The 23,893-nt window shown below is 35.5% G+C and overlaps 2 protein-coding genes across 4 annotated transcripts; both read left to right on the forward strand.

Annotated features, from left to right (window-relative positions):
- The first annotated feature begins 9,772 nt into the window (after positions 1-9,772).
- Positions 9,773-15,752, forward strand: LOC139152532 (uncharacterized). Of its 2 annotated transcripts, none has more exons than XM_070725740.1 (7): positions 9,773-10,015; positions 10,453-10,645; positions 11,002-11,058; positions 12,553-12,696; positions 12,891-13,016; positions 13,372-13,465; positions 14,752-15,752. In XM_070725740.1, the coding sequence occupies exons 2-7, from the start codon at positions 10,472-10,474 to the stop codon at positions 14,817-14,819; spliced, it is 663 nt and encodes a 220-aa protein (XP_070581841.1). In that variant the 5' UTR covers positions 9,773-10,015; positions 10,453-10,471; the 3' UTR covers positions 14,820-15,752. The 2 variants fall into 2 exon arrangements, with proteins under 2 accessions (XP_070581841.1, XP_070581832.1); XM_070725731.1 differs by having other exon boundaries at positions 9,782-9,887.
- A 2,664-nt stretch (positions 15,753-18,416) lies between these two features.
- LOC139147026 (uncharacterized) lies at positions 18,417-23,114 on the forward strand. 2 transcript variants are annotated; one of them, XM_070717886.1, is made up of 6 exons: positions 18,417-18,657; positions 19,604-19,797; positions 20,400-20,456; positions 20,821-20,949; positions 21,499-21,636; positions 22,863-23,114. In XM_070717886.1, the coding sequence occupies exons 2-6, from the start codon at positions 19,624-19,626 to the stop codon at positions 22,983-22,985; spliced, it is 621 nt and encodes a 206-aa protein (XP_070573987.1). In that variant the 5' UTR covers positions 18,417-18,657; positions 19,604-19,623; the 3' UTR covers positions 22,986-23,114. The 2 variants fall into 2 exon arrangements, with proteins under 2 accessions (XP_070573987.1, XP_070573981.1); XM_070717880.1 differs by lacking the exon at positions 18,417-18,657 and adding an exon at positions 18,736-18,924.
- Positions 23,115-23,893: the final 779 nt, after the last annotated feature.

Raw genomic sequence — 23,893 nt, forward strand, 5'->3', positions numbered from 1 at the left:
TATGTCTTCATGTGTCGTGAGGCAGTGATGTATTATAAGGCAGTGGTAATTCTAAAATTTAATTGTCACTCACTTTTGATAAGAAATGTAAATTATATAGCCTCATCCAACCCAAAAGAATTAGGGTTGGATGAGGCTATATAATTTACATTTCTTATCAAAAGTGAGTGACAATTAAAAACAAAACTGAACATTTCACATTTTAAAAAGATGCACTAACCAATTCGGGGAATCTATCGTTAGATTAAGATATCACACAACCTCCCGTGTCTAAGCTCTTTTCCTGATAAAATTTAAATGAACTAATAACTGACTATAAATATTAACAAAACATGATATGTGTTTCTTACTTGCATGTAAAGGTAGTACTCGCCCTGAAACTGTTTCCTTGCAACATCAAGAAGGAAAATCAGGGGTCGCGTTAACCCATTTGATTGTACAGAAACAAATTATCAAATATTTCACCACATAAAATTCAATATGGCCGCGATCCATATGTAAATTAATCGGAAAAATTCAACTTTCGATGTTGAAAAAGTTGAAACATTTAATTACTCCATGAGTTTCAAAATATGCCTCCAAACGTCACGTGGTAGACCTATATTGCACCTTATTTATATGAAGTTCCGATTTCAATAACATTCAAATAAAATATTAGGGCATGTTTATCTATTAGACTTAGCTTAGCCTATACTTATTCATTTGAGGTTATGTGACACAAAACATACGATAGTTAAGGTACTTTATATAATTTATGCATGGTGGATCTCTATATGAGTGAGATGCATTCAAGATAAGACTAAATATATTATTTTTATTTGAAATTTCAATTTAAGAGCTGTGTGATAAAAATTCGGAAGTGCTTACCGTTACTAATGGGACATGGCTTAGTGTAGTACTCATAGAACAAATTGCTTGATAGTTGAACCACATTATTTTTACTCCATATAGGACGTTTACTAAAATATATTATCTCAAGTTTCGCAAAGATTTTACTGTACATGAGTAACGAAGGATTTGTAATAAAATCGTTTTTATACACCAATCTTTGGTAATATTTATCATATTAACATTTATTCATGATCAAAATTGAGCGAAGCAAAATGAATTAAAGCTTTCTATAGTTTATGATAATTTTTAACTCAAATACGGATAGTTTTCAATCGGATTCGAACCCACAACATACGGCATCAGTCGCCTAGCTGAGAGGCCTGAGACAGAACCAGTCGGCTAAATCTCCACTCCCAAAAAAGAGTGGTTCAATAGCCGGCTAAGTTGTTACATTTTTCTGACTGAGAACTTTCAACACGTTGTAGAGTTCGTGAAGCACTCACGCACGCATGCTCACTATCATACATCGCACATACACACTTTATCGAAGCGAAGAAACGAATTTCATCGCTTTAACTGGGCGAACGATAACCTCGGGGACAATTCTGTCCACCAGCAGTGTTACCGACCCAGGATAGAAAATACGGATAGTTTTCAATCGGATTCGAACCCACAACATACGGCATCAGTCGCCTAGCTGAGAGGCCTGAGACTAGTCTGGCAGAGACCCTGCGATTCACGTTCTTCCCTGTTGGAACACGCGCGCGCCCTTCAGAGACGCGACGCGAATCCCAGGGTCTGGACGTTCTTGCAAGCGACCGGTCGGATTTCTGCCTGATCCGGGTACTTTATAGAACTCCACACATCCGTTAATCAAAACAAAAATGACAGGTAGCATAGCCAAATAAAATGAAAAATGAAAAATAAAAACATACCACGTATATAGGTCTACCGACTACTTGTATATATTCTCTTCGCTCAGTTAGATAGGTGTTTCTTTTGACGTCACTACCCTTATGAATATTCATATCCTTGCAAGAACCGACAGTCGCTGTGTCTGGCAGCGCGTGCTCACAGCTGCATAGCGTAGCCTTCGAATGCAGGCCCATCGTGGGCGCGCACAAAACGAGGCACAGCGACTGTGGAGAGTCTAGCCTGAGACATAACCAGTCGGCTAAATCTCCACTCCCAAAAAAGAGTTGGTTCAATAGCCGGCTAAGTTGTTACATTTTTCTGACTGAGACCTTTCAACACGTTGTAGAGTTCGTGAAGCACTCACGCACGCATGCTCACTATCATACATCGCACATACACACTTTATCGAAGCGAAGAAACGAATTTCATCGCTTTAACTGGGCGAAAAGTTATGAATTATTTTTGTTGTTGCACATGAAAAACAATTTAAATATATAATACAATACTTTAATGGATTTCTTGTCGCTGTGGCTGGAATGACTCTCTAATTCCAAGTGATTTAGTTACTTTCTGTCAGATCTGTGGTTCATAATGCCGATCATGCCGCTGTTCTAACCTCATTATCGATGTCTTTTCGAGGAATGTTCAACTTATATTTGCACTATGATACCATCAAAATAGGTATATATAAATTTCTACTTGTGACAATTCTATAAAAGGTCTTGCTTTTTTGTATACAGTGTGTGGAACTACTGACGATAACCATAATCTTTAGGGAGCCGTCAAAATTAATGGCCCGGGGGGAGGGGTTGGAGGAATTTCATTCGAATCCCCAAATTTCGAGTAACCCCCCCTGCCAACCATGATTAATTTGATTAACCGCTCTCTAACTCATTAATTTTGACTGACCCCCCCCCACGTAGATTAAAAACAATACATGTATATGTAAAATGTATACAAATACAGAAATAGTAAAGAGCTTTCAAATTCTTGTTCACCCTGTTTGATTGTCGTCGGTTATTTATGACAGTTTGAAAATGGAAACCTACAAAATGAAATAAAGAGTCACAACAGAATATGGACAAAAACGCTCACGCTATAATCACTATCCAACTATATAGCATTGGTTATTTTGGCTGGGTGTCATGACAGGGTTTTCAATAGGATATCTGACAGGGGAGAATTTGAAAGTACAGGCGGACAAAGTGCCAGAGGGGTGTCCCCGGCAAGGGATATTTTGAGAAATTAATGTCTGCACTGGTGAGGTCTTGTTCAATCTGAGAGATGTTTTCAATTCGTTTCTTACAAAGTACAAATGGCATAGGACACCCGAAGGGGAGAGCACAAGAGAAGGCGTCCCTCCTTTGACATTAAAAACTGAGAAAAATTGATGTCTACAATGGTGCAATTTGAGATGTTTTGCAATTTACTTGCACCAGGTAAAATGTTTAAAAATGACATTGAACACTGATATATTTCTTATATTTTTTACATAATCAGTGTTTGAGTTACAATATTCAATAATCAAAAATCAAAATACATTGCGTGCCAGGTAAAAACAGTTCCCTGGTTCCAAGAGATTGGAAAATATGAATGAGATTGTAGAATATGCAGGAGTGGCAAATCTGCGGTTTTATTGTGTCATTTGTAAATCTTACATTTCTGTAAACGATGTTAATTGACCAACAGTCAGAGTCAGTATTTTCTTTATCCATTCATTGTTTCTTTGCACATTTGAGATTTTAAAGCCGGAGAAATTGTAACGGATGAAAATCGTAGATTGCATTCAATTGGGCTTTTCTTGAATGCTGACTGCCTGTGGGTCTGCAGTATAGTTTTCTTGTTGATTGACGCCTATGGGAAAAATGAAAAAAAGATCTCAGCGTATTTTCGCCAAAACAAAATGTAAAGTTGTCCGCGCTGATAACATGCCAGTTGATCAATAGGCCAGGGTTTCATTGACTCAAGTATTAAGTGACTCGATATATATTTGTACGTGGGATACATACAACATTTTATTTTATTTTATTTTATTAAACCTTGTTTAACGAGGGTAGCCTGGTAAGCTTCAGTAAAGATGCTTATCTTCCCCAGGGCCCTCAAATGAACATACAAACTGATACAAAGCAGAACAACATGAAACATGACAAACAAAGCTAGAACAATACAATGCACAGAAAAAAGTGGCCAGGAGTCACCACCTGCACACAGGAGGAAAAAAATGCACAATCACACTAGATAACAAAAACAAATTTAACAAGAAAACTAAAACTTACAAACACAAAAAATTATACCCAATAAGCTTTCAGGTAGGCAGTTTTAAAACTGCTTAATGAGTTACTAGATCTTATATTTAAATCGACATTATTCCACTGATTGGCACTATTTACAGTAAAGCCTTTTCGATAAAAATCCTTATTTGTTGCAGGAACCACTAACAATTTTTGCATCTTGGATCTTGTAACTCTTTTATGATCAATTTCGGTAAAAAAACTTGTCATATATTGCGGTGCAAGATTATTTAAACATTTAAAAACCATACAAACATTCTTATAAACTATTCTATCTGGTAATGGCATTATATGCATTTTTTTAAATAAATGCTCGGTCGAAGCATTATACCTTACATCACACATCACTCTGATAGCACGTTCGGAATCTTATGCAACCTTTTCATAAACGGTGATGCTCCCCATAAATGACAACAGTAATCCAAGTGTGGTAAAATATAGCTATTATAAAAAAGTTTTCTTATATTCATAGGTAAAACTGTCTTATTCTCTTGAGCAAAGTAATATTATTACTTTTTTTTAAATCTTGTCACAGTGCTGCTTCCATGACAGATTTTCATCGACAAGCGTACCAAGAATCTTTTCACAGTGTACTGCTTGCAATTCCGTTTCACCAAGATTACAGTCTAAAGTTTGTTTATTCAAATGTCTACGTTTTTGTTGCGTTGTTACAATCATTGTCTTTGTCTTGTCACAATTAATGGCCATTCTATTATTCTTACACCAATTATGAACATTATTTAAGTCAGAGTTCAAAGTTGTCTCAATTTCTTGAATACATTTTGCACTGGTAGTTATGGTTGAATCATCTGCGTACATGTCAATGTTATTATCAATATAAAGTGGCAAATCATTTATGTAAATGATGAAAAATAAAGGCCCAAGTATACTTCCTGGGGAACGCCAGTCAAAATTTCTAAATTGAACCAATTGCATGCGATTTTGTAGGTAAGATTTAAACCACCGAAGAGATTTACCATCACACCTGTAAATTGATAATTTTTCTAACAATACACTATGATCAACCAGATCAAAAGCTTTCTTAAGATCCAAAAACACTACTCCATTAATATTTCCATTATCCATAGCTTTTAGCCACAAGTTGCTAAGTTTAATCAAGGCTGTTTCGCACGAATGGTGCTCTCTAAATCCTGATTGAGAATTGTTCAATAGCGGCTTGATATGCTTGTACAACTGAATGTGCACATGCTTTTCAATAATTTTGGAGACAATTGGCAGTATTGAAACTGGTCTGTAGTTACAAAGGTCTTGTTTTGAACCAGCCTTGAACAAGGGAACAACTCGGGCTACTTTCCATTGATCAGGAAATATACCGGATTTTATACTAAGATTGAAAATTTTGCATGGTGAGGGGGCAATGATAGTAGCAGATAATTTAAGCATCTTAGCACTCAGATTATCTAATCCAGTCGCCTTGTTATTGCACAATTCCTTCAAACACCTAGTTACGAATTCTGGTTTCATATATGTTATTTCAAAATTATTTACTTGATGAAAGTGTTTATTTACATGATGTTTTAACTTCATATGTTTGTCATCCATACTTTGATTATTAATATTATCAGAAGAGACATAATTCTTTGAAACATTTACAAAAAAGTCATTAAATGCATTTGCAATGGCCTCAGGGTCAGTAAGTTCTGTGTTGTTTACTTTTAATATAGTTGACTGCGAAGAACTTTTTACACCTGTTAACTCTCTTAAATACTTCCAAAGCTTATCGGTGTTGTGTTTGTTTTCTTCTATAAGTGTTTTGTAGTAATCTTTCTTTGATGATTTAATAAGCTTATTCACCTATTTCTCCACATCTTATACCCATCATACTTCTTTGAGACTTAACCTTGTCACGCTGTTGAATGGCCTGAACAATATCCTCTGTGAGCCATTCAGGTTGCACCGCCCTTTTAACCCTTTTCTCTTTCCAAGGGGCGTGCTTGTCTAAAACATCCTGGTATAATTTACACCAAGCATCTAGACTATCGTTTGGGTCATCATAAATATCCAACACAGACCACGGTATTTCCTCTAAATCTACAAGAAAATTTGCCAGCTCAAAATTCTTGTAACATCTATATTTAATGGTAAGAGGATTAGCCTTACATGAAAATTATGTTTCCTAACTATACTAATCGGGTAGTGATCACTAAGACCATAGGGTTTAACATTTACACACCGTACGTTATTGACATTATTAACATATATGTGATCAAGTAATGTTCTAGATGTTTCCGTAACCCTTGTTGGCTGTGTTATTAATTGAGTTAATTGAAAAGAGATGATCAAATCCTCCCATTGCGGATGTTTATCTATACCATTCATTAAATCGATGTTAAAATCCCCTAAAATATATATTTCTTTTGCTTCGCTATCAGCTTTTTCTAATTGCTTTTCAAAAATTGGCATCCACCAATTTAAATTGTGATATTGGGGTCTATACACCACTGCAATGAGTAAACCTTTTGTTCTTGGGTAATTGACTTCCATCCATAGAACCTCTATCTGGTCGTCCTGGAGATCAGGTCGTGGAATATGAGGTACTGAATCTTTAATGACACTGATAAATCAGCGCACAGCAAAAAATCCGCCGGCAGATTTACTAGATACAATATGTGCATCTTGTTTTCCATCGGTTCCCGCTACGAATCGCTGTAAACATTTATGCAAAGTCTGAAATTCGGCATTACCACGTATGTGTCACTGGGCCCTAAATGTTTCATTTCATAATAAGAAAAAAAACAGATCTTAAGGTAATATGCACCTCGAAAGTGAAAGACTTAAACTTTTGCTCTAACTTTCCTCAAGGAATCTTTCAGTCATTCTCTTTCAAAATCAAGAATAAAAATAGTGGGTCACCGTGCAAATTTTGGTACTAGAGAAACAAATAACCCAAGATTTACCGATATTAGAAATTCAAAATGGCCGCCATCCCTGTTTTAACTCTATGGCGAAAAATAAAAATTTTCGAATTTCAAAAAACTAAGCGGGTGAAAAGTTTTCTTTCACCAAGAGCTTTAAAATGAACCCCACATGTGGTATATCAGAAGAGAACTGTAAAAGTTTGAGGGTCTGAATGTCTGTCCCCGAGGTGCGTTCTACCTTAAATCATATGATTATATCCTGACAGTTAACACAGGATAAACCTAGGCTGTTCATATACGCACTCTAAGTTCTGCGTCAGGACTGACAAGGTCTGTAATGTTGTCCATGTTTCAGGGCTGTATTCAAATACCTGCATCAAGTTTGTCAGTACATGTTCGTATGCAGTCATAACAATTTTTACTCTGCATATTGCAGTGGCCACAATCGGTATTAAACAGACAAAGCTATTCAGATTTGTTTCGTAAAAGGGAGATACATGTCTTTGTATATTGGCATCTACATAAAAATGGGAACGTTCAGACCCTGTCGCACGCCTGTGTGCAAATAATCTTATATCTAGTCAGCAAAAACAGGGTACTGTAATACATGCATACAGTAAAGCTCCAGTCACACATGTGTACAAAGCAGGCCGGAGAAATTACCGGACAAATTTCTCCGGCTGCCAACTTCTAATGAAAAGCTTGTATTAATAAGTTAATGTATTGCTTGCTTGTATTGCTTGTATTAATAAGTTAATGGTTAATGTCAAACTGGTTATTCGACTTGACTCAAGTAAAATATACGTTTCTGTGATAATACAGGATAAATTCACAGCAGTTTAGTTTATTCCTCGACCCTATGCACTAATTATGTTATCTGCTGAGAGCATTTCCCCATGTCCGCATTATATTTAACATTTATAAAAGTGAAATATTCTGTATCAGATCATCACTTGTCTGCATACAATGCATATATGTGCATTTATTGATATAGGGTTTAAAGCTTAGTTTGGCTTTATTGTGTTTATCAATAGGTTCCAAAAACTTGTGTTAAAAAGGACAAAGAAAATAACCAAGAAAGAGAAAACAAACAGTTAATGTGGAGATTAAACTTACATTCGATCAGAAACTCCTTTGCTCTGGTATTTTTAACCACGACAAATTATTTTCTTGGAATGAAAGATGGGTTTGTAATCAAGGCAGTCAAATGTTTTGTATACTTTTTAGATTTTGCTTTCTTCGCACATTCATTTGTCAGGATTGATCAGGGCAAGTATACAATATTTTTTATTAGAACACACTGAAAAAGAACCATTTAGTAAAGGTAGTCAATCTACGTGGTATAGATATATCAAATTGTACCAACATTTTATTATAAAATCGTGCCATCGTAACATCTATTGTGCCTTGCATTCTTTTGTACTATTTTTGGATTGCACTAGATCTCCAGTATATTTCAAAACAATTTAGTAGACTCTTTTACCAAAAGTTACGATCATTGGAATAAGATTTGACTGTATCGTCCAAATGCAATTAATTTTGTCAGCCGGTTCAGGGTTAAGTGACGATAATTTCCGAAAACAAACGTTTATTTGCATCAACTCTCCAGAATGCAACAGTTTAATACCATCGAATAAAGTATACTAAAATGTGCAATAAATGTTTGGTTGTTTTTGTTACTGACGTTTCATAAAATGTATCCTGACTTTATTTTAAAATAAAGAAATAATGGGAAAGACAAGTTTTCTAGTGCATTTAAATATAAGGCATCATCTGTGTTGTATGTGTAACGAAATTCAATATTGTCTTCGTTCAGCTTTGTTTCTTATGAATGAGAGAAAAAAGGCAGCACATAAGTCTCTTTCCAGGAATGTCCAATATCAAGTTATTTGATATTGACGGAACTCTTGAGTCGAGCATACGTATAGGCTGTAGGGTATGTATGTATGTATGTATGTATGTATGTATGTATGTATGTATGTATGTATGTATGTGTGTGTGTGTGTGTGTGTGTGTGTGTGTGTATGTATGTATGTATGTATGTATGTATGTATGTATGTATGTATGTATGTATGTATGTATGTATGTATGTATGTATGTATGTATGTATGTATGTATGTATGTATGTATGTATGTGTGTATGTATGTGTGTGTGTGTATGTGTGTGTGTGTATGTGTATTGTGTATGTATGTATGTATGTATGTATGTATGTATGTATGTATGTATGTTATGTATGTATGTATGTATGTATGTATGTATGTATGTATGTATGTATGTATGTATGTATGTATGTATGTATGTGTGTGTGTGTATGTGTGTGTGTGTGTGTGTATGTATGTATGTATGTATGTATGTATGTATGTATGTATGTATGTATGTATGTATGTATGTATGTATGTATGTATGTATGTATGTATGTATGCATATATCTTTGATCATGCCGTTCAAGAAATCTTTATCATTATCATGGTTGTGAATATTGTAATTATTTGTTTGACCGTGAACCCTTAAGTTTTATTTCTTTTAATCGTTGACAAGAACATCAATTATTGGAAAATATATTTGGAAAGCAGAACGAGTCTCATAATTTTGATAATTTCATGGTTTAATATGACTTGATAACAGTTAAACCTGTTGGCGATGTTATGGTGGCACATTTTACCTCGGCGGCACAGGTGAATAAACAAGCTAATCCGCTCGCTGTCTCTGGTCTCTTGTTTGTCATACGTTTAAGAAGCATTCTTTTACGGAGAGAGTGAGGCTATATGTTGTTTGTCTATTAAGGTCAACATCTGTCTGTTATTTCTTTCCTCAATGCATCATGTTTTGCATATTGAGTGAAAGGCCCTGAACATCTGACCTTAAGCGACAGGGTCAACCTTTGTATTGTCGGTGATGATAAATGCGTTGTTGGAGACAACCTTTTTCAATGATCAGGGGAGCTTATACCATTGGAATTACTAGAAATCTGTGAGTCTAAGCGTTTGTGTTACTGCCTCGAATTAAAGCAGAACCGTAACGTCGTCCGACGTGACAACGTTATGTTCGCCGCTTGACGACGGGAGATAGAGTGTATCAAACAAAAACGACGCCATTTTGTGAGTAGTTTACCAATATGTTGTCGTTTAGCATGCGAGGAGGTGTTTGGCCAGTTTGGCATCCCGTTTGCACTCAAGATCTACTCAATTTATGTTCGATATATAAAATGTGTGGAAGTTATGCTTTGATTTAGTTATATTATCACTATACAAACGAGTTAAATTTACATTGTAATCACAATAAGACTACGAATTTAGCTTGGTTGACCTATTATTGGTTTCAAGGTTGACCTGGTTCTGCGCAAAGAATCATTTGCTACTAAATCATTAATACCAGTGTGTCACTATACCGGCCCACTTAGCAGGTCTTAAAGTGCATCGGAGGAGATTGAATTGACGGGACAGCGATAGTAACTTTCTTTTAAAAATGGGAAATATGTGCAAACATTTGTTATCTAATATACCTATTATCCTTTAACATTTTATTGTACCTCAAGTTTGATCTCTGACCGTAAAATGGCGCCGCTGACAGACAATGGAGGTAGGAGGAATTTATCCCATCGTGCAGTGACCGGACTCAGCATTTCTCAAATCGTGATCGGCTGTCTGGAGATTATATTAGGATCAGTCATTATTGCCTTGGACGGTGTTCTGGCAATTGTTGCAACACCTGTATGGATTGGAGTGTTTGTGAGTAGCTCATGTTTAATACTCGTTGTCTTTGGTTGTGTCGAGACGTTATCGTGAACTCAACTATTCATCAAAGCCAAATATTATGCAGACAACCGTTATTATTAAGAGATTATATTTTACTAATATAAGATGTCTATGTTATCATATATGTATTGGATTATTTAATGCGAATGGTTCAGTTTGTTCCAAACCTTCTCCATATTCTTTAAGAAAATATATATGGAATGTATGGGTAAGCCGTTTCTTTCGTGAAGACCTTGTTCATATAATGAATTGTATCCATCGATTTAAAAAGATATGCATATGTATGTTGCTGATATGATGGTTTGATTAATTATTATCCACAAATACAGTTCGTGATCACCGGTCTGATTGGCTTTCTAGCTGCTAGATGGAGAACAACTTGCTGGGTACGTCATTTTCTTCTCTATTAGATCCAGCATATCGTAGCTAGCATAATCTCTAATAGTATTATCTCGTGCTTTCTAATTCTCTTTAATTAATCTATCAAGTCTAATCTTTCGCCACCAAATGTGACTAAGCAATATCAACGGTTTAATCTTTTATCTCGAGTCCTCTTTTAACGCCTCCTATTCTCATCAGTTCCCTCTTGTAATGTGATTACAAAGCTACACTATGGAAGATAATACTATTCGATGTAATGTTATCAAATCAAGTCTAATCAGATCAGATCTTAATCGAACTATTAATTAATCATTTATTTCATAAGTTACAACAGTCCGCAGCCCACAGAGAAAATAGGTATTACAGAGACTTTAAATCACCGTATTTTTAGCAGCAGAAACGGATAGGGGCCCTATAACGTAATGGTTTTTTTTGCATGTACTGTAGCAATAATAATGCAGAGTCTGTTGATCCATATGAAATGTCGAGACAGTCTTAAATTATCATCATCTGAGAAGATTCAGATTACGCATTTACAATTTTGAAAGGGGTATTGTAGAACAGATACTTGGCCAAATTTCCAATGCCTCTCAGTCATCGCATAAATTTGTATTTTAATATATGTTAAATGGCATATATTTATTCGCAAGAAGAAGTCATCTGACGAGACGATGAACAAAGATAGTGGCCACAAGCTAGAAAAACTGACCCTTTCAAAGGTTATTAAGCTTGGGAAAGAGTTCGTGGGTAAAAAGTTCGCAGGCACGACGTGTCACCTGCAGCTATGAAACAAATACTGTAGTTTGAATTACAATTAACGCCTGTTGCAAAAGGGAGATATTCTGTCTTCCAACAGTACAAGAATTCGGAAAGTTCACTGACAGCAAAGATCCGAGTGCAATCATGGATGACATTCGTTATATGTTTGCCATTATTATTTGTCTTCTTTGTGAAACTACCACCATCAAGATAGCCCTAAAGAACTCGCCCAGTACACTTCTCATAATGTCAGTGCATACGCTAAAGAACATCGAAACAATACATGGAACAGTATAATCATGTAGAGTGTTATGAAACACACATTTCCCAGTTTTGCGGACTACAGACTTCTTATATTACCTCATGGCCAAGTGCTACTATGTAAACACATTTCTTTCGTTCTTCTGCCTTGGAAACAGCTTCTTATTTGATGTTACTTCAAATGAAACAATCCCACTGTCTATGTCAGAGGCTAGTCCCTCGTTTCAAAGCCGCAGAACGAGGACACCAACCTCTGGGGTCATTTAACCTGCACGAATTCAACATGTAGATACTCAGAGCACTAGTTTAGTAAACTAGTACCCAAGGACATCAATGTTTTAAGTAAAGGAGCCCCGTCCTTGCACCATTCTTACCTACTTTCTCTCTGGAATGACTTTGGCTGGCTTATTATGTAGTCAAGCAAAACTTCTTTCATGTTTGATTGTAATACACTCTTCTCAATATTCATATTTCTGCAGATTGTGACAACAATGGTTATGTGCATTGTTTCTGCCTCATTATTTACACCAGCCTTGATCGTGTTACTGTGCACGGTGGTATTTCTGGAAACCTTCTGCGGTGACTGGGAGTACGGTTGCCAAGGAGAAAGCGCTGAAGGCCAGGTGAGTCACGTCTGCACAAAGACGTCATGTAAGATGGCACAACAGTTGCAGCTATGACTATGATCATTACCTATGGCAGAGGATAAAAGAATAAATTCGTAACTGCACTGGGTTATAATTATCTTTACTAACATTTCAAGAACTCGTTTTGCAGAACATCCTTATGTATATCTTCCACCAATATTTCATTTTAGATGGCTCGTATGACGATAGAGAGTGCCATTGTTCTGCTGGCTGTGACAAACTTTATTCTCGTCATCATAACTTCTGCCTTTTGCTGTGGTGCCGTCTGTTGTAAATCGGGCGACCCAGACTTTGAAGTAAGTTTGCTCTTTGATATTCTTGATTGGTTCTGTAAATATTCTGTACGTTGAATGACAGAGAAAAGCCAGTGGACTCATTTCCAGAGGTTGTTCCTTGTGACCTCCACATAATGTGCACGTGACGAGCTATTATAAGTCATGAGGTCAAACGCTGTCCCACATGTTGAAAAGCCGTAATCGGTCGTTGAATATGGGTATGTACAGTGTGTTAAACAAGCAAAAGGGAGTTTTTTGCATTAAAAGACCGTTAGAATTTCATGTATGCCAAAAATCATGACGTACCTGGTTCTGATTTTCTAAACACTACGTCTTTGTCTGTGTCTATGTGTTTGTTTGTTTGTATGTATTTTAGGATCAAGCTGGAGGAACACGACAATACAAGTCGACAGCAATGACACAAGATGGCCAGCAAGTAATATTTATTACATCAAGCAGCAATATGCCCGGTGAGTGAGTTCAAAAACACAATCCCCTCTTTACGTCAACTGTATGTTTATGACATGGGATTTAGTATCAAAGATGACCTCGTTATATGGTATTGTCTTCATTTAGCAATTTCCATTTATAAATTACGTTTTTCTTGCTCATGTCACTCTCTTTTATCGTATGCATCAAATTGATAATAATAAGTAAAGTGATAATTTTTAGAAAAGCAGATCAAAAGCCTAGGGAGAGGCCGATATATCTGATAACTGCAGAAATTTAGAGCCAAGCCTGTTGATTTGTGAGATTTTCTAAGAACAGCGTAGGGTCTATTGCACTGTCGATTTTGAAGTACCATATTTGCTACTCGGAACTCGTGCTAGAAAACTGTCAATATATTACTGCAAGCACCACCCAGTACGCATACTCAGGCTGTAATTGTTAGCAAAATCCGCCTAGGACTGTAGCAATACTGTGAATCCAGTAAATACAGACTGCTGTAAGGACATCTTGTCGACCTGTATAGTACTGTGTACACACATGTGACTGCATATTGACTGGATATAAGGTTCGGTGCACACGGGCGTGTGTCAGGGTCTGAAAGTTCCCATTTTGCTGCAGATGACACTCTACTAAGGACATGTATTTTCTTATCATGAAACACATCTGAAATCTTGTGAATTTTCGCCATGAGTAAAACACTTGGAACATCTGTTTTTTTAATTCATAATTTCTGATCAGATTGTTGCCACTGCAATACATAGAGTAAATAAATTGTTCATGACTGCATACGAACATGTACTGGCAAACTGGATCAGGTGCCGTGAAAAGGGGGGACAAATTTCCAGACCCTGTCGCCAAACTGAGAGCACCTGAACAGTCAAAGGTTTATTCCAGGGGAAAAACATCATACCATGTCAGCTTTTTTTCATATTATGATATGACACGTTAATGGCCAATTAGTTACACATACACGCAAGTACCGAATTTCAGATTTTTTCGTATGCATGTTTACAGCGATTTGTATCAGACACTAATGAGAGCGAGGCCACGTATTGTATCTTGTGCATCAGTGCATCTGTGCACTGATTTGTCTGTTTTACGTATCCTTCTCACAAATATGTATCAGGTCATTTTTACTTGAGTCAATGAAATCCTGTCCTTTCTATTGATCAATTGACGTATTACAATAATTTAAACTCACACATTCGTTGCGTCACTCGCACTCTTTCGTCGAGGGCAGTTTATATTAATTTTGTATTTGGTGAAAATATGTTAAAAAGTTTGGGATTTTTCACTTTTCGCACAGGTGCCAATCAACAGCAAAACTATTCCGTTGACCCACGGGCTGTCAGCATTCAAGAAAAACGCAAGTGAATGGCATGGTGCGTTGTTATCAACACCAAACATCCGTTACATTGAGACGTAAAATGACGATATACACAGACAGTCAAACTCCGCTGTATAGATAGCATGTTCACGACTACCAGTTATAAAACGCAATTCGATTAATAAAGGTAAATTAGGGTTAAAATCAAATCAATGACAACTTGACCTAAAAACGCGACAAAGTGGGCAAAATAAGAGTGTGCAAAGATTACTCTGCAAAATAATTTACAAAACATGAGAAAAGTTTTGAATATTATATGCAGGGTACGGTATTCATTGATAATTTTATCAAAGCAATTAGAGAGTTTTTATGCACCAGTCTTTGTAATATTTATCATATGAACATTTATTCATGAACAAAATTGAACCCAGCAAATTTATGTGAAAGCTTACCTATAGTTTATGTTGATTTTAACTCAATGTTATCAATAATTTGTGTTGAGGCAAATGAAAAAAAAAAAAACCGATTGAAATGCTCAATACAATACTTTTATGGATTTCCTGACGCTATGGCCGGAATAACTCTTTCATTCTCAGCGCTTTAATGGATACTCTGTTAGATCAGTGGGTCATAATGTCAATCATGCAATTGTTCTTAACTCATCATTGATGTTTTCTCGGAATGTTCAAGTCATATTTGCACTTTGATAGCATCGGACCACAAAATACAATATAAATCCGTACTAATGACAATTCTACAAAGGTCTCCCTTTTTAGTATCTTACAATAACGGTATACCTTGTGAGAAGATACTGCAATAATCACAACCAAATTCATCCAAATTCCAACAATAATTGGTCAAAATTCGTTAATACATTATAAACTGTTATAAGGACAGACAGAAAACAGCACAGAACAGACAGCAAAGTAACGGTACACACAACAAAGTCAAATCCATGAAAAAGAGATATGTGGATCTGTGGCAAAAAGACCAAGAATCTTCACCTTTGTCAACAATTTTAAATGTCGGTGTAATGAATGGAAAATGGGAAACTTGTTTTAAATATGCCGGACGTTGGTCGAGTACTCATATTTTTCAATTTACCTGAGAGTTGTAAAGTTTTTATATAATGTTTCTACGAAAACTTACAAATCACTGGAATAAGATGTGACTGTATCTATTAAAAGCAATTATATGTGTTAATCGGTGCAGGTTTGAGCGATCATAATGTTAAAAACGTGTCTATTTCCATCAGTTGTATAGAATGCTACACTTTATTACTATCAAACAAAACAGGGTAGAATAGGTGGAATATATATTTTGTTATTGGGTGTAATGTATTTGCTTTTCCTAATATTTATAGATGAATCATCCTGACTCTTTTTTTAATAAAGAAATAAATTGGAAAGAAAAGTGTGTCGTTTAAGTATGGTATTTAAATATATGTCGTATATTTAAGGCAATTAAACGTTGTCCTAATAAAACATTGTTGATAACAGAATGAAAGAATAATAGCAGCATCGACGTCTTTATCGAGAAAACATATTGACAGTTATTTGAGTCAATCTGAAAACTAAAGTAAAACGTACGCATGTAACGTGTGACAAAAAGCGAATGTACGTACTACGTATATATGTGTGCATACATGTATGTACATCTGAGTGTGTATCAATGCAGCGTGTATGTATGTATGTATGTATGTATGTATGTATGTATGTATGTATGTATGTATGTATGTATGTATGTATGTATGTATGTATGTATGTATGTATGTATGTATGTATGTATGTATGTATGTATGTATGTATGTATGTATGTATGTATGTATGTGTGTGTGTATGTGTGTGTGTGTGTGTGTGTGTGTGTGTGTGTGTGTGTATGTGTGTATGTATGTATGTATGTATGTATGTATGTATGTATGTATGTATGTATGTATGTATGTATGTATGTATGTATGTATGTATGTATGTATGTATGTATGTATGTATGTTTGTATGTATGTATGTATGTATGTATGTATCTATGTATGTATCTATCTATCTATCTATCTATCTATCTATCTATCTATCTATCTATCTATCTATCTATCTATCTAGCTATCTATCTATCTATCTATCTATCTATCTATCTATCTATCTATCTATCTATCTATCTATCTATATATCTATCTACTTGTATCTGTGTGTATCTATGTATGTATCTCTGTGTATCTCTGGTATCTATGTATGTATCTATGTATGTATATACCCGTGTTTCAATGACTATTGACTCAGGTAAATGCAAATAGAAACTGTGTAATGGTACGGACATTTATCAATGAAGATTTTCTTTTCTGTTTCATTCTATTAATTTTCAAAGATTGCAAGAAGATCAAAGATACGGGATTGTGTCTCAATCCAAACTTTAAAGTTGCTGTCCCTATTTATATTGTGATACCATCTATATTGAATTTATCTACCTTGCACTTAGCACATGGTCCACAAACATCCTTGGAAGGATGTGCAACTTTAGAAAGAGACCTGACCATTTCTCCAAAGTTAATGTGTAGGAAAGACAGGAGGAATAGTGATCCTTAATCTGAAATATTTACTGTGTATCACTGAATTACCAAGTACAATGAAATTCCTCAAAGTTTAAAGAGAGAATGAGAATGAATCAGACTACAACCAAGTAAATTTTACTTTTTTAATGACAACACCAGACTGTGAAATGCCACAACAAAAAAGTCAACAGACACAGTTTCTGCAGACCTATGCAAAGTGAAAAATGACCAAACAAGTGTAAAAACACAGGCAGGGTGTTCTCCACAAACCAATAACAATGCAACACTCAGACGAGCACAGTACGTAGATGAATGCCAAAGTCTCTCAAATATTGGCAACACAGCATCTTCTGGAAGAAAAACGAGAAAATAAATGTAAAAATCTCACACAGTGCTTGGTTAACATGCTTTTATTTTTCAAAATTGATGGTTTCTTTCATAGATTAATTTAATATACCCGTATATAACGCTTATTTCAAGGCCCTGTGCAAATAATCCTACTGATTGTGTAAATATATATCACGTTTATTTCAAAACCCTACGCAAAAACTGGCAGTGGTAACGGCCACAAACTGACACGTACGTACATGTACTCAGTGCAGAAAAAAGCAGCACTTCCGGGTTACGCGGGCACCATATGCATGCTGTGAAAACCCCTTGTGTGGTACACTCGGAAAATGTCAATATTCACTGTATTATCGGCCATGAACTACCAAAATACTGCCGAAATTCCACAAACGGATAACTGAACTTACATTTTGGACAAAGTGCGTTGTAAAATTGGGCTGCACAAACGCGCGGGGCAGTGTTGTAAAACGGAGAAAATCCATACAATGACACACGCCGGCTGGATAGTATACAGGTAATCTCTGGTGAAAAGTTCGTAAATGAAAATAAAAGGTTAGAACATCGCACTTACCGCTATTTTACAAACTTGTAGTATTTCAGATTCTTCGAATAGTCACAGAAATGACCAAAATCTGCCGATTTTACGGAGAGGAAAAAATCTGTAACGGTCGTGAGTGTATAGATGAGGGCGCTGTTCATTTGAAAGGATTTGCTGATTATGCATGCAAATTAGGTATGCTGAATCCATGAGGGTTTGTTTATTGTACTCTTTGCATCAGGGATTATTGTTGGGTAATTTTCTAATGCTGCTCAACAAAATCCAGCTATAAGCCAATTGGTATATTGATTAGTAGTCCGTTTTCTTACTTAGAGTTATTCTGAAGACAGTTATCGTCCGTTGAGCTCTGATTTTGCATGGAAAAATCTTCCTTTTCAATACACGGATCTATTTTAGGACTGCAAAGGTGTTGTGACCCTGCAAAGTTGCCATTTTGGTAAGCATACTTTCAATGTAGATTTAATTTCATTGTCGCTGCGAATGCTCTAATGTACTACGTAGTAAATCTCTCGGAGAAAGGTTTAGTTGCACAAGCAGAACTGTAAGTATTATTTTGGTATCAAGCCAAAAGATTGATGCTTACTGTACATGTTCCGATTTTGGCCTATTTGCTGTCCCAGACTTACCCAGAAATCGATAGATAGCACACATCCACATCCACACAGGTTTACTAAAGTTAAAATTTCGGCAGCCAACAAAACACGTAAGTATGGTTTACACCTCACATTGTCAACAATACATTCCAATGCTTTCAAAACTATAGAGCCACACATCATGTTGTATAAATACTTCTTTGGTTCGGTTTCACTTAAGCATAATACATGAGAGTCACTCGCTATTTATATCTGTAGGTGTTAATATTATCCAAGAACCTACCTTATTAAGTTATTAGTGCTCTCAGAAATTTGATTTTTGATCTAATTTTATAAATTGTTACTTGAACCTTTCGATCTGTTTGCAACCTTCCTGTTGAGCTGCTGACTTGGTGTGCCTGGCTTAGAATTATCGAAAACTGAAAACTATATTTTATATTTTGACGGATCGTTTAAGCTTTTCTCAAGGGTCGCATGGGACATATACGAACAATCAATCGTAAACACTGAATCTAAGTGTCGTTGGCGATTGTTATAATGTTCATCATACAGATTAAATGTTGCAGCTAGATATAGATATTGTGCATGAAATGTATTGTTTGTAAAGAAGAAAATCGCACAGGCGCAGTTCCGACATCTTATATTTAATTAGAAATGCAAGAAATAATATATTCAATGAAGGGGCAAGCTGTAAGAAGAGTGGATATTTTCTGTATTTGCCTTGTGGTATTTCTACATGTGGACACATTAGTGTGTTCTGCATAAAGCCACCTTTTATTTTTTTTCAAGACCTGTTTGAACCACACATAATGGAGAAACAGTCGGTCAACAACAATGATAATAATCGTCCTAGGAAAGCTGTCGTTGCACTCAGCATTACGCAGATAGTCATAGGAATAACCGTGGCCGTGATAGGAACGATGCTGAAGATCTATGATGGACCAATGGCATTTGTGTGTGCACCGATTTGGAACGGCTTGTTGGTGAGTGATGTGTTATTTTCTCAAGACTGGCACTTGACTTTCGTTCGTGCGAAACGTGAGTTCAATGTCAGCTATAACATCACACTGACTTCAACTTTGCAATTTATGTAAAGCTAAATGCTATAAACCTAATATTTTAAACTATTATAGAATCAACCGGTCTGAGTAAACGCTTTGGAAAGGGGCTTATTCAACGGGTATGCAACAAATCTCCACTAAAACATCTTTTAAAGCAACAAATCTGTATTTTCCGTTCAGATATAATACTGACTCTGAAATACTATACAATATGACGATATCAAATTGTAAAGTCACTCTGGATAATTAATACAGTTTGATTTCGAGCGGTACCTCAACTTAGAATTCATATTTATTTGTCGAATTGTGTTCATATCATTTATTCATAATTACTTGATCAAATCTTTGAAGAAACACAGATGAAAAAGAAAGTAAAGCCAAAGCAATAGATAATGTTGTTCCACGCCTGTGCATGTGAGGAAACGATTATTCATGGTTGTGAAATTTCACTCATAAATAACATTATAGGTCTTTGTGGCTTATTACGAGTGGTCGTCCTTAATCGCTCTAAACTTTTGTTTCAGTTCACAATTACTGGTTCGGTTTCCTTGTTAGCTGAAAGAGGAAGTAAAAGCTGCTATGTAAGTTATAGTTATATTATTATATTTGGAAATATGTTCGGCGTTCAACTTTGCTACGTTTCAATTACGGATAAATAAAACCATTCACAATCGTAAATATGAAGATATTAAATAATTACAGTGAAAGGAAAGAATATACAAGCAAGAGGAAAAACGTGAAGTAGCAAGGCGTACTTACTGGTTACATTCCCATATCAGTGTCATTTTGTTAGGTTTCCTGACTCACACCTTGTCAAATACAAAATATGTCAAATAAAAGATATTGTCAAGTTTTCATGAGTATTTGATAATTTTAAAAGATTTTAGTTGCGAATATTATTTGATGACTAATTTTGTCACTGTTTTACTTTCGATTTTCCTGCAGATGGGGGTCGCAAATATTCTTCGCATGCTGTCTATTACCATTTTATCACCAATTTTAATAGCCTGTGTTGCCGTTGCTCTGTTCTATCTGTGTGTTAGTGATGGATGCGATGATGTAACTTCCGATTCTGTGAGTCATGACAACACCATCATTGGACATTTGTTTTGCATGTTACGTTGGTAGATTTTGACACTTTTATGATTATCATATGGATCACTTTAATCGATAAAGAAATGGGAGCATTTGCAAACAATTCAGAAACATTGGGGCGTTTAATTCATGGGTCAAAACTACCGATGCTTACGCGTCTGACGTCATAAGTTGGCGATAATTCGATTTATTAAAAAACAAATAATGTTTGAGGACAGATTTATTGAAAGAGTGTGCTGCAGAAGCAACAAAGGCTTTGCCTATTTTGTTCATTGTATATTTCATAGTTTTATTTTACGGATTTTATTTTTTTCTAACGCAAACAGCACTGCTAATATACAGAGATTGAAATATTATATTTACTTTGCTTGAAAGTTACTCGCGATGTGCTAAAAAGACCCTGTACACAATCAAAACTATTGTTGCTAAAAGTACGTTGGAGAAATTGATTGCTCTGACGGATGTGATTGCACACTGCGTGTGATGTTTTCATTTCAACTCGAGCTTGATAAAGATTTTCTCTTCCAGGCAATAACCGACTTCGTTCTAAACTCACTGGTCCTAGTATTGGCTGTTGTATACTTCGTGATAACTATCCTTACATGCGGATCTTGCATTAAACGGTGTTGTTGTTGTTGTTATCGACAAAAACCGAACACACGAGTGGTACGTTGCTGAGATATCTGACAGCAAAAGATATATATATTATATATATATATATATATATATATATATATATATATATATATATATATATATATATATATATATATATATATATATATATATATATATATATAGAATAAAGCAGGTCAAGACGCACCAACTCAGGACACCAAGCTCTTCATTTATAAAATTTATTACACCGACGTTTCGTGGGAGTAATCCCACTTTATCAAGGTTAAAACAATCTGAAATAAAATAACAACGACAAACTTAAAGTAAAATACACATGCTAAAAAAGATTGAATCATACAGAGACTGGAAAACGTGTAAAAGTTAAAAATAAAAATTGGCGCCAACTTACAAAAAAGCCGAGCAGAAAACTGCTCCGCTTTCCTTCGAACCCAGAAGTCGAATGGTCAAAGTGTGGGTATTGTTTCAAAACAACGTCAAGGCTTATTTATACTTGAAAGACATTTGCATATTAAAGTGTAGGAAAAGTGGCAGTGCAAAACCACACAGAAATGACGTACTAAAAATATACGACTCTAAAAATACAGCTCAAACAGGTGAAATTATGAACCGTGGACAATAGCGTACATCCAAGGACACTTATGTAACAACTGAAATTCTACAATACATCAAACTAGAACAGTTACAAAGAAAACTAAAAAGGAATACTGCTGAAAGAGTGATGCCTACTAAAATCGTCAAAATGAAATGAAGAAAGAGCTCTAAAATCTGCTTACACATCTAGAATTTTTGTGGTGTCTCTCTGTTCAAACCCTGGGGATACTTTGTGTTAAGTTGAAATATCCACTTGGACTCTGTGAAATCTCTGGAGAATTTGTCATCTTTGTGTACCTTTTCAAGAATTACAACTTTCATATTTTTGACGGAGTGGTTAGATGAATTAAAAATATATATATATATATATATATATATATATATATATATATATATATATTATATATATATTATATATATAACTGTCTCATTACTTTGCACTTGAAGTAATTTTGTATTATTTTCTATATGGCTGTGCTTTTAGCATCGAGCACCGTAATTTCCTACGAGGACATATGTATACTTTGACATATAGTTGTAGATACCAGATCATTCTTAAACTTGTATTTAATAAATTGCGTCATTGTTGATGTAACCGAAATATTAGAGAAAACACCGTGACGTAAAGAATACTTAAAAACCGTTATGTGTTATTTTCATAGGCGTACTTGGCATACGAAACAAGAGAAATGGGACAACATCTTCCTACAGCGCAAGCAACGGACAGATCGGTTTCTATGGTTCCATGGTATGGTTACCAAGTCACTATGTCACCCGGTGAGTAAGTTTGATACGCCTGACAACTCATTTCCTTTCATCTTCACACTTTTACTTCGAATTCAAAAAAAAACTATTATCTTGATCTGAGCACATTCAAAACATGTTTCTTGCGGACAACGAATATAGCGAAAGTAAAGAGCATTATTGTATTTTTTAAATATTAATTCTATTATTTTAAATATTCTTTCGTACATTAAAGGACTGCAAATTTATTACTGATGTAAGTCGAAATGCAATATATATGTATATATATATATATATATATATATATATATATATATATATATATATATATGTTTGTGTGTGTGTGTGTGTGTGTTCGTGTGTGTCTGGGGGTATTAGGTTGCTGGCAGGTAGGCATCTTTCTCTGAGAGAGAGAGAGAGAGAGAGAGAGAGAGAGAGAGAGAGAGAGAGAGAGGAGAGAGAGAGAGAGAGAGAGAGAGAGAAGAGAGAAAAACATTTTCTCATTATTCTGTTTGTCTTACACACCTAGTCGTACACCAGAACCCACTGCCTGTACATGTTCAAAATCCGGAACTACTACCTCCATAATGCCATAGGGGCCACTGCATATCGAAAGCGAGATTTCACCCCGAGGGACAGACGTTACTATGGCTAAATGGAGATCTGATAGAAGATGTGGTGGAAAAAATTGAATTAAATCGAATGTCAAAAGGTTTTGATTTCTTCATTCACTTCTGTTTGATATTTATAGTATAAGATGTTACAAAAGTAAGGAATTTTATCTCCTGCAAACGTTCATACAGCGCCACCTGTGGCTGGGGTCAAGAGGTCATTGAGTAGGCTTGTCCTATCCTCTTTTCCCTCGAGACGGTCCTCCAGGCAAGACTGCCATTTCGGCAGCTGGACCACATCTAACTTAACAACCATATTAATTTGTCCTCTCTAGATC

This window comes from Ptychodera flava, chromosome 2, assembly GCF_041260155.1.
Source record: "Ptychodera flava strain L36383 chromosome 2, AS_Pfla_20210202, whole genome shotgun sequence".
Taxonomy (NCBI): Eukaryota; Metazoa; Hemichordata; class Enteropneusta; family Ptychoderidae; genus Ptychodera; species Ptychodera flava.

What these genes read in the sequence shown, in the direction of transcription:
- LOC139152532 (XM_070725731.1), top strand. Translation starts at nt 9,820, where the DNA reads ATGCGTTGTTGGAGACAACCTTTTTCAATGATCAGGGGAGCTTATACC. An exon ending in ATTGGAATTACTAGAAATCT is followed by an intron (nt 9,888 to 10,452) that starts GTGAGTCTAAGC and finishes TTGTACCTCAAG; the next exon opens with TTTGATCTCTGACCGTAAAA. An exon ending in GATGGAGAACAACTTGCTGG is followed by an intron (nt 11,059 to 12,552) that starts GTACGTCATTTT and finishes ATATTTCTGCAG; the next exon opens with ATTGTGACAACAATGGTTAT.
- LOC139147026 (XM_070717880.1), top strand. Translation starts at nt 18,810, where the DNA reads ATGTTCCGATTTTGGCCTATTTGCTGTCCCAGACTTACCCAGAAATCG. An exon ending in GAGGAAGTAAAAGCTGCTAT is followed by an intron (nt 20,457 to 20,820) that starts GTAAGTTATAGT and finishes ATTTTCCTGCAG; the next exon opens with ATGGGGGTCGCAAATATTCT. An exon ending in AAAAACCGAACACACGAGTG is followed by an intron (nt 21,637 to 22,862) that starts GTACGTTGCTGA and finishes TTATTTTCATAG; the next exon opens with GCGTACTTGGCATACGAAAC.